Consider the following 11387-nt stretch of genomic DNA (forward strand, 5'->3'; position numbering starts at 1 on the left):
CATGTTCCCCCTCTCCCCACCCCACCACCTGCTATCTCTATCCCGGTCCGCCAATGGTGGCCGGCTGGCGCAATTACTGCGCGAATTAAAAATCACACGCCAAAACGTGTGTAACTCTGCAATGGTGTGTAACCACACACACACGCACACACACGGGCGTACGCACGCACCACACACAGGCGTGCGAGTGCGCGTTTCAAGTTCCGCGGTCGAAACTGGACGCAAAGGCGGCGGCTCCCAACTGGTGCGCACTGCCCGCCGCCGTTTAGTACGATTCGTGTGTTCGTCGATCGCGGGTGCGTTCAGCTCAGCAGCAGGAGGCTCAGCTCAGCACGCAGAAGAGGAGCAGAGGAGCAGAGTGTGGTGTTATGCTCGGTTCGCATTACACGGTTCGCAGCGGCAGCAGCAGCAGCAACGATAGCAAACGGAGGTGCCGAGGGTGTGTTACGAGACGAGGGTGTTGTTGGCGGGTGGGATGGGGTGGGGTGGACAAATTGGGCAATCGTGCTCCATATCGTGAGGCATCATCTGCGCGCGGCCGCCGCCCTCGGACCTTCATTAAGAAGCCGTTGGGGTGGGGGCACGGTAGGAAGCCTGTTGCTGGGGGGGCTCAAGGTCAGCAACTCGCGGAAGCAGCCACCTGAAAACGTGCGTTTTTGTGGCCACAGTGTCGGGTCGGGGTTTTACCTTGATCTCTCACTCTCACTCTCTCACGCCACAGTGAGTGAATAGTTCGTGAATAGTTCGTGAACCGATCGCGGAGTGATCGCCGAAATTCGCCATCATTTGACAGCCGTTGCTGATGTATTCATTCGTTCGTTCATTCGGTGGAAAGGTGCCCAATATCGAATCATTGTCATGTGACTCGCGGGGTGGGGGGGCGGGGTTGGGGCATCTCCGGCAACTCATCAATCAATTCCTGATTTAGCGAAATCCGCGACTCCACCACAGCAGCAGCAGCAGGAAGTAGGAACATGCAGTGTCATCGTCACACGCCGTTAATATCAACCATCGTGTCGGTCCCCCCTCACTGCCCGTGGACAATATGCCCCCCACCCCTTGCCTGTCGTGCGTGCGTGTGTATTTTACTACTGCTTACTCCCGGAGTATCCGGCCGCGTGCCACGCGCGGGGTCACACTGAGCGCGCGGGACATCACGATGATTTGCAACAAATCGACCGGCCACCGGCACACCGCAATCAAGGGGACCCCGGTGGCACCGCCCCCCACCCCCCGTAGCGTACTCGATACGAGGCTCGCCGTCGACTGTTACCCCCAGCTGGTAATGGTGTGTTATTATCCTTACAGAGACTTTGAGCTTGAAGCTTCATCTCTTATCCTAATGGTGGTGGTGGTGGAGGTGCGGGTAAACCGAAAAAGGAAGCAGCAGATTTTTCGGTGAACCGTAGCAGCAGCAGCAGCAGCAGCAGCAGCGATCAGCGCAAGCAACACTCAACCTCTTATCGGTCCTTTTGCGCGTTATCAAGTTTTGCGTGTCATCCGTGCTGCGCTATCATGTTCCCTGTTTGGTTGATTACAAACTTTGACTCACGCACGCACGCACGCACGCACACACATACCAAGGCGGAGGTTCCGAATTTGGCCCCGAAGGTCAAAATAATTGGTGATGATCGCTTGGCCGTGCGCCGGCCGACCCCGAAACTTTCGGCGGCGGCGCGAGACACGCTCTGATGCTGTCGCTACGACGTTGTTAGCGCCGGGTTTCTGTCAGTTGTCTCGTGTGCCAACGATATCAAGTGGAAGTACTGCAGGCAAAGTATGGAGCAAGATAAAACACAGATATCCGTGTGGGAAATGTGGGAGTAGAGGAAGGGGCAAAACCGCAACAATGCCCACCCAATGGTATGCTGAAACCGTGTTTTTTTTTTGTATCTCCCTAATTAGTTGCTGCACCACCCAGCCTGCGCGCTTAGAACACTTAGTCCCCCGGAGGCAGAGTGTTGCTCCTTTTCTAGTGACGACGATGGACTCGCAAACGGAGGCCGAACTGCCGTCGGCAGCGGTGGCAGATGAGCCGTTCCTCGGGCCGTTAGATATCATCCTGTTGGTGAGCCTGGTTGCTGGAGCCGCTTGGTATCTGCTCCGGTCGCGGAAAAAGGATACCCAAGCTAGTCAATTCAAATCGTACTCCATTCAGTGAGTAGTACGCGCCCCCATATCCCGCGTGTTCCTTGGGTTTCACATTGCACATACTATACTCATCCGACTAGACCGACGACGGTGAACACGATGACGATAGCGGAAAATTCGTTCATCAAGAAACTGCAATCGTCGGGCCGCCGGCTGGTCGTTTTCTACGGTTCCCAAACGGGCACGGCCGAGGAGTTTGCGGGGCGCCTGGCGAAGGAAGGCATACGGTATCAGATGAAGGGCATGGTAGCCGATCCAGAGGAGTGTAATATGGTAAGCGAACGCGAGAGAGAGAGAGTCCGCGCCTATACGGTGACGCCGGCGGGCGGCCGGGCCAGCATGTTGTAATCCGTTCCGTTCCACTCTCTCTCTCTCTGTGCACACGCAGGAAGAGCTGTTGCAGCTGAAAGACATCGAGAAATCCTTGGCCGTTTTCTGCTTAGCGACGTACGGCGAGGGCGATCCAACCGATAATTGCATGGAATTTTACGATTGGATCCAAAATGACGACTTAGACCTGACTGGCTTAAACTACTCGGTAAGTGCCAGATGCGCCCCACTAATTGGACCTCGGGCCGCTTTACGCCGCTCAGAGGAGGAGGGTTCAATCATATTTCGTTTCCGTTCAGTTGCACCCCCCCCACCTCGCATCTGGCTAATGGAGTTAATATTTTTCACGCTGTGTCAGTGGTCGCTTCTTCCGCCGGGGCCGTCGAGTAATCGAACTAACAAGTGAATTTCCAAATTCTGAGCGAGGTGAGTCAGCTATTCGAGCTGCCCGCCGCACGCCCCGTGAACGTTACGCAACCACACGTTACTGCGCGAATCGAGTATCTCTTCTGTGTTAGTTTGTGTGCGCGCGTGTATGTGACAGCTATGGTGCTGTGCGGAGGTGCTGACAAGTGATTTGGCTGTCATTTGCCGTACAGCTTCCGTCGTTGGTGGTGTGGTGCCTGATTAGAGCTGTGTGTTGCTTCGATTTGGCTCGATTTTTCTTAACGCATTCGCTCATTCGTTTTTTGATCGTTTTGAGAAACGGCGATTTTGTGAAATCATCCCGTGTTTGTATCGCGAGTGACACAAGGGGAACCCTGCTACATGACGTGGTGCCCTTCTGTCCGGACCTTGTGCAGTTGGCAATGGATTTCACAGCAATGTGTTCTTTTCCATTCGTTAACCATAATTCACCCACTGTCCCACGTGCAGCGGTTGCTGCACGGAAGTTTGAGGGGTTGCGGTCGAAAGTACAGAATCGAATATCACCAGGTAATCGGCTGGGACAGGCCGCGGAAACCATAAAAGTACATACTCTGTACCGTTACGCAACGCTACGATGTAATGCTGATTGTTGATACACTTGACTTCGGTGTAATATATTTCTGCATGTTTATCTTTTCCGTAGGTGTTTGGTCTTGGTAACAAAACTTATGAGCATTATAACAAGGTGGGAATATATGTGGACAAGCGGCTGGAAGAACTTGGAGCCACGAGAGTCTTCGAACTAGGTTTGGGAGATGATGACGCAAAGTGAGTTTAAGTACCAAAGCTTTACTATTTATTCGGTGTTCGGTGTACCCCGCCGTACTGCCGGTGTAGCGTAATCAAATAACAAATGTTCCCGTTTCTTCACCCAGCATTGAGGACTATTTCATTACGTGGAAGGAAAAGTTTTGGCCAACCGTTTGCGATTACTTTGGAATCGAAAGCACAGGAGAGGATGTGCTAATGCGACAGTATCGGTTGCTGGAGCAACCGGACGTGAGCGGTGACCGTATTTACACCGGCGAGGTTGCAAGGTTACACTCGCTCCAGACGCAACGGCCACCGTTTGATGCCAAGAATCCGTTCCTCGCTCCAATCAAAGTTAACCGCGAATTGCACAAAGCGGGCGGACGCTCGTGCATGCACATCGAGTTTGATATCGATGGGTCTAAAATGCGGTACGAGGCGGGCGATCACCTTGCGATGTATCCGGTGAATGATCTCGATTTGGTTGAACGGATGGGTAAACTGTGCAACGCAAATTTGGATACGGTATTCTCGCTCATCAACACCGACACCGACAGCAGCAAGAAGCACCCGTTCCCTTGCCCAACCACCTATCGTACCGCCCTTACGCACTACTTGGAAATAACCGCTCTCCCGCGAACCCACATTCTCAAGGAGCTGGCCGAGTACTGCAGCGAAGAAAAGGATAAAGAGTTTCTGCGCTTCATGTCGTCCACTGCGGTGGATGGCAAAGCCATGTACCAAGAGTGGATTCAGGACAGCTGCAGAAATGTTGTGCACGTGCTAGAGGATATTCCGTCGTGCCACCCTCCTATCGATCACGTATGCGAACTGCTGCCCCGGTTGCAGCCACGCTACTATTCCATTTCGTCATCGTCCAAGATCCATGCAACGACCGTTCACGTCACTGCCGTGCTGGTGAAATATGAAACAAAAACCGGGCGATTGAATAAGGGCGTAGCAACCACATTCCTGTCGGAGAAGCGGGCTGGCGACGGCGACAATGCACCGCGAGTGCCAATTTTCATCCGTAAAAGCCAGTTCCGGTTACCTGCGAAGCCGGAAACACCAGTAATAATGGTTGGTCCCGGCACCGGAATAGCGCCGTTCCGTGGTTTTATCCAGGAGCGCGATTTCACCAGACAGGAAGGCAAGGAAATCGGACAAACCATACTATACTTTGGCTGCAGGAAACGTTCGGAGGACTACATTTATGAAAATGTACGTACAGAAACTAGCACGAAGTTGGCGCTAGTAGCTAGTTGGGTTTCTCGAGGCAAACTATATTTATATGGATGGTTCCATTGTACCTTATCTTCACTATACAGGAATTGGAAGATTACGAGGCTCGTGGTATCGTCAAGTTACGTGTTGCATTTTCCCGAGATCAGGAGAAGAAAGTTTACGTTACACACTTGCTGGAACAAGATACAGATCTCATTTGGAATGTAATAGGGGAAAACAAGGGGCACTTCTATATTTGCGGGTAAGTGTTCCCTGTGATACACACACACACAATATCTGATGCTTCCTACCGTACCCTTTGCCGTACTGATACGATTTTCGTTTCTTCTGTTACAGTGACGCGAAAAACATGGCAACTGACGTGCGCAATATATTACTGAAAGTTATTCGTACTAAGGGAGGATTGGGCGAAGCGGAAGCACAACAGTACATCAAAAAAATGGAGGCGCAGAAACGATATTCTGCTGATGTGTGGAGCTAATCGCTAGGCCTTAACTAATTCCAATGCTTCTAATTTGCATGAAAATAAGACTTCCTCGACAAACATCCTTAGTTTCAGAATGCTACTCGTTCCGTTCATTATAGTTGTTTTCAGGTAATTTTATTAGGAGTTTTTACTGTTTTTGTATGGCATAATATGTGTCTCGATATGTTTTTTACTTCTGTTGTGTATCATTTTAGAACTTTTTATTACTTGAATTTGTTTTTTTTATTATTTTCTGGTCGTTGAGCTTCAAATAAGGATGTAATTGTGCTACCTATATTATACTGTTTTCAGTTTCTTGGCTTGCACACGGGCACGCCACGGTTTAAACGGTGCAGTCCAAGCGACTCACGGCGGCGCTATTACACTGGTATAAAGTTTCTGCAACAGGTTGCAAATTTTTACGTACAAGGTTTTTAATTTGTTTTCTTTTCCATTCTCCCGAGTGACTGTTGGGGGACCTTTATCTTAAAATACGATTTTGAGGGTAAACGATAACATTTTTTATTCATATACATAGAACGCGCCACAAGGTAAGAAATACTGTGCTAGGCCTAATTGTGTGGAAGTGTTTCGGTAGCGTTGTTGCTCCAAAAGAGAAGATAATAAAATATGTACAATCTTTAATTTACCTTGTTTCCTTCTCGTACTTACCTCCAATCAAAGGTAAGTGAGCAATTGCAGCCTGTTATGCCGGAAACACACCGGATATTCGAAACAGCAGCACTGCAATCTAGAGTTTTTTATATATCGGTTTTATTGCCTAAATATTTACCATTAGCGGTGGTCCCGGCATGCTTCGCAATGCCGAAGTTTTTTGTGCGAAAGAAGGCAGTTCGAACCCTAGACAGTGCGTTGAGTGCAAGCTCTACGCTCTACTTTACCAACTTCGGAACGGACTGAGCCGTATTGGTATTCCGATTGTTGACGGATGAGACATTTTAATTTTTAATAATTTACTAGCGCCAATCATGAGCCTGCTGTTTTGTTTGTGCAACAACTTCTTGCTTATGACGTCTGCCTCCGTTGCTAAGATTAACTTACTGTACTGTGCAGCTAACAGTTTGTCCTTCGTGTCCTTCCTTTACACCTCAACCTAGGAGCAAATAGAGCAATCTCAGACCTACGATTTGAGGTTGTTTCTGCATTTGTCCAAGATTTCCTTTCGGATGGACGGATAGTCGGGGTGCAATTTGAGAACCTGCTGACAAACATCGATTGCGTCGGCGTACCGTTTGTTCTTCATATACGAAAAAGCCAGCTTGTAGCCGATGTTGGGCTTCGATTTGCCACAGTAGCGCCAGGCACTGTCGTAACTGGCCGCCGCCGCACGGTAGTTGGGTTCCTTTTCCGCCGCGATGCCGCACAGTTCGTTCGCCTTGGTGCACGATTTGTTGTGCTGCAGGACGCGCTTGAGCAGCTCCATCGCAAGCTCATACTTGCCGGCCATAATGTAGAGATCAGCCAACAGCAGCCAACACTTCTCCAGGTACTCGGCTTCCTCAAACACCCATGCGTTTTTGGCAACGCGCTTGAGTTGGTTTTTCGCCCGCTGGTTCTGCTTCAGCACGACGTACGTTGCCGCCATACCATAAATCGCACCAACGTGCTCCCGGTATTCGTCCTGCGAAGCAATGGCGGTAAAGTTCTGCAGCGCCTTCTCGACGTTACTTTTCTGGCGTGAAGCCAACAGCAAAAAGTTCTCCAGCAAACGGTGGTTGAGTGTCTCGTTGTCCATTACGCCCGGTCGAGGCTGCAGTTCGCTTAGCAGCCGCTCGGCGGTTCGCAGGGCCATGACGCGCGAATCCTTGATCTCCAGATCATCCGCCCCGATGTCGATGACGGTCACCTCGCTGGGCAAATCGCCGTCCGGGTTGAGGCAAATTTCGATCATATTGTAGATAGCTTGCTGGCCCCACTCGGCGTCTCGGCGGCAGTAGTTGAACAGCCGCAGTGCACTGTTCGGGTTCCCTCGGTACCACTCGTACAGGCCCTTGCAATAGCTTTGGCCCGCTCCACCATCGTTTCGATTTGCTTCGTCTTCCGCTCGCTGCAGAAAGGCGGCCGCATCCGTCAGGGTTCCGCTGCGTCGCATCACCTCGATCATACGGGCGAGCGCTGTCCAGTAGGTCGGCTGATTGAGCAGCAGCTGCGAGAAGTGGTAGGCCGCACTTTCAAAATCTATCCGCCGGAAGGACAAGTCGGCCATCATGACCAGCGCCGTCTCATTGTTAGGATCAAGCTGGAAGATCTGGGCACACATTGCCTGACACTCATTCATCTGATTCAGTTGCATGTAAATGCGGGCCAACGAGGCCATCACCTTTGTATCACCTTGCGCGTACTTGAGCGCCTCTTTGTAGTGGTGAACCATCTGCTCATTGTCACGTATCGCCATCGATTGTTCCGCCATTAGGACACATATTCTACGAGAGGAAAATAGACGAAGATTTCAATTCGATTCTTCCACCAGGCACAGATGTGTGCGCGTGTATACGAATCCTACTTTGAAAGCATCTTATTCTGCTCACTCAACGCGCTTTTCTGACCCAACAGCAGGCGCTGTTCTACCTTTAGCTGGTTATCGCGTGCCTGTTTCAGCGTTTGCAAGGAAGAGTTCAATTGGCCGGCTTTTTCTCGTACCCGGGCCAGCAGCAGCAGTTTCTTCGTTCGCATTTGCAGTACGCCTACGTCGTCGCCATCGCTGCAAAAACAAACGATTTTGAAAAATGGGAAAAAAACAAACACGTTCAACAGTAAGTGGACTCACAGCCCGGTATAGTTTAAATCTTTCGAAAGCGTGTCCTCCGCATTTTGGTACTGCTTGAGCTTCAGATACAGCTCCGCCAAATCCAGCTGCAACGGATAGTTTTCCGGGCTCTCGATAGCTTCCTGGTAGTAGGCGATCGCTTTGTGGTACTGGTGGGCCCGCACGTACGCTCGCCCGAGCTTGCTGGACAGCAACATATCGCAGGGATTCTGGCGCAGTGCTTCTCGGTACGCTTCGATAGCATCATCCGGTTCCTGTATGGACATCATCGCATCACCCAGCATTAGGTAGCTCGACGCACTCAAACAGTTGGCCACCAACTCGCGAAAGCACTGCGCAAACGCTAGCCGGTCTTTGCGATGGTTAAGATAGATGTACGCCATCTTCATCTTTGCCTGCATGTAGTACAAATGGCTCGGTAGCATCTTTTTCAGCAGCTCGATCGCCTTGATGTGGTTGCCTTGCTGCAGGTACAGGTCGGCCATCGCTATCATAAGCCGACCCTCTTCGCTAGTGTCCGCGAACTCGGATGTCACCGCGTCGAGCAGCTTGAACGCTTCGGTGTTTTGGTTCATCTGCTGGTGCGTGCCAATCACCTCCAGGTACAGTGTCAGCCGATCCGCCAACGTGAGTCGGTTAGCGCTGGCTGCCGTCGGTTGGGACTTGCTGCTGGCGCCAATCGATCCTCCAACCTTGCTAGCACTGACACCGCACAGATTCATGGCCAACATAAAGCTTTTCATCGCATCCTCGTACTGTTGCTGATTTTTCTGAATGATGCCCTGCAGCAGGTGGTACATAGGGTTTTCTCGCACCTTGAAGCTGTGGCTGAGACAAATCTCCAGACTTTGGCCCGCCCGCTGGTACAGTTTCTGTTCGATGTAAATTTGCGCGAGCAACAAGTGTGCCTCGGAGTTGGACGGATCCAAGTCCGTTAGAATACGGTTCAACGTCAAAGTGGCAGCACCCTTCTCGAAGCTCAAATACTGGACCAACGCCAACTGGTAGGCGGCTTCCACCAGGCCCGGACACGCCTTGACCACCATGTCCAGTATGTTGGCGCACTGAAGGAGCAGCGAGTGCGGCCCGCCAGACAGGCCACCCATCGCGACCGAAACAATGCTCTTCACCGGCGAGTGCGAGAGCAGCTCATGGACGAGCTGGAGCAAAAAGTCCGGATTGAACAGCCGCATATAATCGGGTCCGTACGAGAGGGCTTTAAGGTTTTTGAAATGGGCCTCCGAGGCGGCCGACAGCAGGGCAATCGCTTTCGAGTGATTGTCGACCTGCAGCTTGGCGCTCATAAACTGCAGCAGTGGATTCGCCACCGGGCCCTGGATTTCAGTCAGGAACTCGAGCTGCTGTGCTACCTGCTCCGAAACACCACTTTCCATCAGGTGACAGAACGTTAAGCCGCACAGTGCATTGATCGAGCTGTCGTTGATTTTGGTGGCACTCTTAAAGTACGCCACCGCGTCCTTGTACCGGTACTGCAGGATAGCCTGGTAGCCCAGCTCGGTCAGATACTCCGCATCGGACGCATTGATTTTGACTGCATGTTCCACGAACTTGAACGTTTCCTCGAGCACCCGGGCGTCACGGCCGCAGATGGTGGAGTAGAGTTGACCCAGTTGCAGGAACAACTTTCCATTCGATGGTTCGATCTTTTTCGCCGATTTGAACAGATACTGCAGGGCGTTCGCCCCGGCACCGTAGTTACCGTCCTTCACCATCAGGACCATAATTTTAATCTTCAGCGCCTCAAGGTTAGCGGGTTCGGCGTTCAGTATGCGGTTTGCCATCTCCGTAGCATTGTCCCAGTGCCAGTTCGACAGGTGTGTCTTCATCTTTTCCACCAACGGAATGATCAGGTTCGGGTAGCGCAATCCCAATCGATTCAGCACGCCGATAGCGGTGTCGAAATCGTTGTTCAGCTGATGGTACCGAACCTGGCCGAGGCTGGCGTCCAGGTGCTTACCACTGCGAAGCGCTTTGTTGAACAGATCCAGTGTATGGTTGGTCGTGTTGCCCAGTTGCACCTCCGACCAACCCTTCAACGAAAGCGCGTCGGCGTGTTCCGGGGCAAGCCGCAACGCCTTGTCTGCATACTCCTTGGCCTTCTCCACTTTGCCACTCATGAACAGAAACAGCCCGGAGTAGTACGCCGAGTTGGCGTTCAGTTTTTTTCGCTCGTCCTTCAGCTTGCCATCCAGTCGGATCAGCTCCTCCTTGTCGACCGTGTGGCACCGCTTGTGGGCGTACATCAAGGCGAGTGTAACGGCCATCCCGAAATCGTACTCGTTCTGCAGCTGGGTTAGCTCCCGGATGCCTTCCTGAATGCGGGCGCCATCCAGGACCAGTGCAAGGCCGTTGAAAAACCGAAAACTAACATCGCTCGTGTACTTCGCCATTGCATCCAACACGGCCCGCTGCATCGTATGGTAGTAACGGTCGCGGGTGTAAAAAATTATCACACTCCGATGATCGTGTTCGTCCATTTCGGTTGAATTTAATTTCACTTTGGTTTGGTACGGCAAAAATCGAGCTTCTGCTCGGGGTTCGGGGCTCGGGGCTCTTGTTTACAAACATGGTGCTGCCATGGCAACCTCAAAGCCTGGAGAAACCTGATGCCGATGGAACGAAGTCTGACTCATTTGTGCTCAGGTGCCTGGTTCGTTAAATGACTTCCGAAGACAAGTTACCGTCATCACCAACACAACGATAAATACGGCCCGGTTGGGATACGCACTAATACATAGACGGAATTCAGGTGCTTAAAGCCCCTACCAAGTAGAGCTTTGAAGATCGTTATCGTTGCATGCGAGCCTTAGCAGCTTTTGCACCGTGACCAACTTGTTTGCTGCACAACTTGGGTTTGGTTCCGGGCTTGAGAAATTGAGGGCTTCAAAGTTTGGATTCCGATCACGGCTATCTGGCGCAGAACGAGTTCAAACAGGATGCTAGAATGCGAATATTTTCCTAAGTTATTCTTCTGACGAATTACTAAACACTTAGACATTTACGAAATAGGTCGCTTATTAGTTCGTCGAAATGGGTTGAAGAAAGCTGGGAAATATTAAAAACTTACTTTCAAAGTGATAGGCCTTAAATCAAACGGTACGATATTTAAAAAGCTAATTTCATTGGAGCTCATTTCCACCTCGGTGGTTCGGAAAACCCACACGTCGTGCAAGAGAAGCTAATGCACCTAAAACGAAAGACTGACAG

General features: G+C 51.2%; 2 protein-coding genes across 5 annotated transcripts in view; one reads left to right on the plus strand and one right to left on the minus strand.

Moving 5' to 3' along the window:
• LOC128278107 (NADPH--cytochrome P450 reductase) overlaps positions 1–6010 on the plus strand; it is a 13248-nt gene extending 7238 nt beyond the window's left edge. For 2 of the 4 annotated variants that reach the window (XM_053016781.1, XM_053016790.1), the window contains 7 exons: positions 1906–2157; positions 2232–2424; positions 2540–2689; positions 3554–3678; positions 3786–4881; positions 4989–5146; positions 5242–6010. In XM_053016781.1, the coding sequence (XP_052872741.1) occupies positions 1985–2157; positions 2232–2424; positions 2540–2689; positions 3554–3678; positions 3786–4881; positions 4989–5146; positions 5242–5386 (2040 nt within the window). In that variant the 5' untranslated portion in view covers positions 1906–1984 and the 3' untranslated portion in view covers positions 5387–6010. Of the gene's footprint in view, positions 1–312; positions 440–1905; positions 2158–2231; positions 2425–2539; positions 2690–3130; positions 3418–3553; positions 3679–3785; positions 4882–4988; positions 5147–5241 lie in introns of those variants that run through there. The other 2 variants (XM_053016774.1, XM_053016798.1) reach the window with 2 other exon arrangements.
• A 363-nt stretch (positions 6011–6373) lies between these two features.
• Positions 6374–10657, minus strand: LOC128270228 (tetratricopeptide repeat protein 21B-like). The gene is made up of 3 exons (XM_053007632.1): positions 8160–10657; positions 7896–8093; positions 6374–7815 (listed from the first exon to the last, which is right to left on the minus strand). Exons 1-3 carry the CDS (start codon positions 10655–10657, stop codon positions 6513–6515), a joined length of 3999 nt encoding a protein of 1332 aa, XP_052863592.1. The 3' UTR covers positions 6374–6512.
• Between the last annotated feature and the right edge of the window lie 730 nt (positions 10658–11387).

The sequence above is a fragment of the Anopheles cruzii genome, chromosome X (assembly GCF_943734635.1).
Source record: "Anopheles cruzii chromosome X, idAnoCruzAS_RS32_06, whole genome shotgun sequence".
Taxonomy (NCBI): domain Eukaryota; kingdom Metazoa; phylum Arthropoda; class Insecta; order Diptera; family Culicidae; genus Anopheles; species Anopheles cruzii.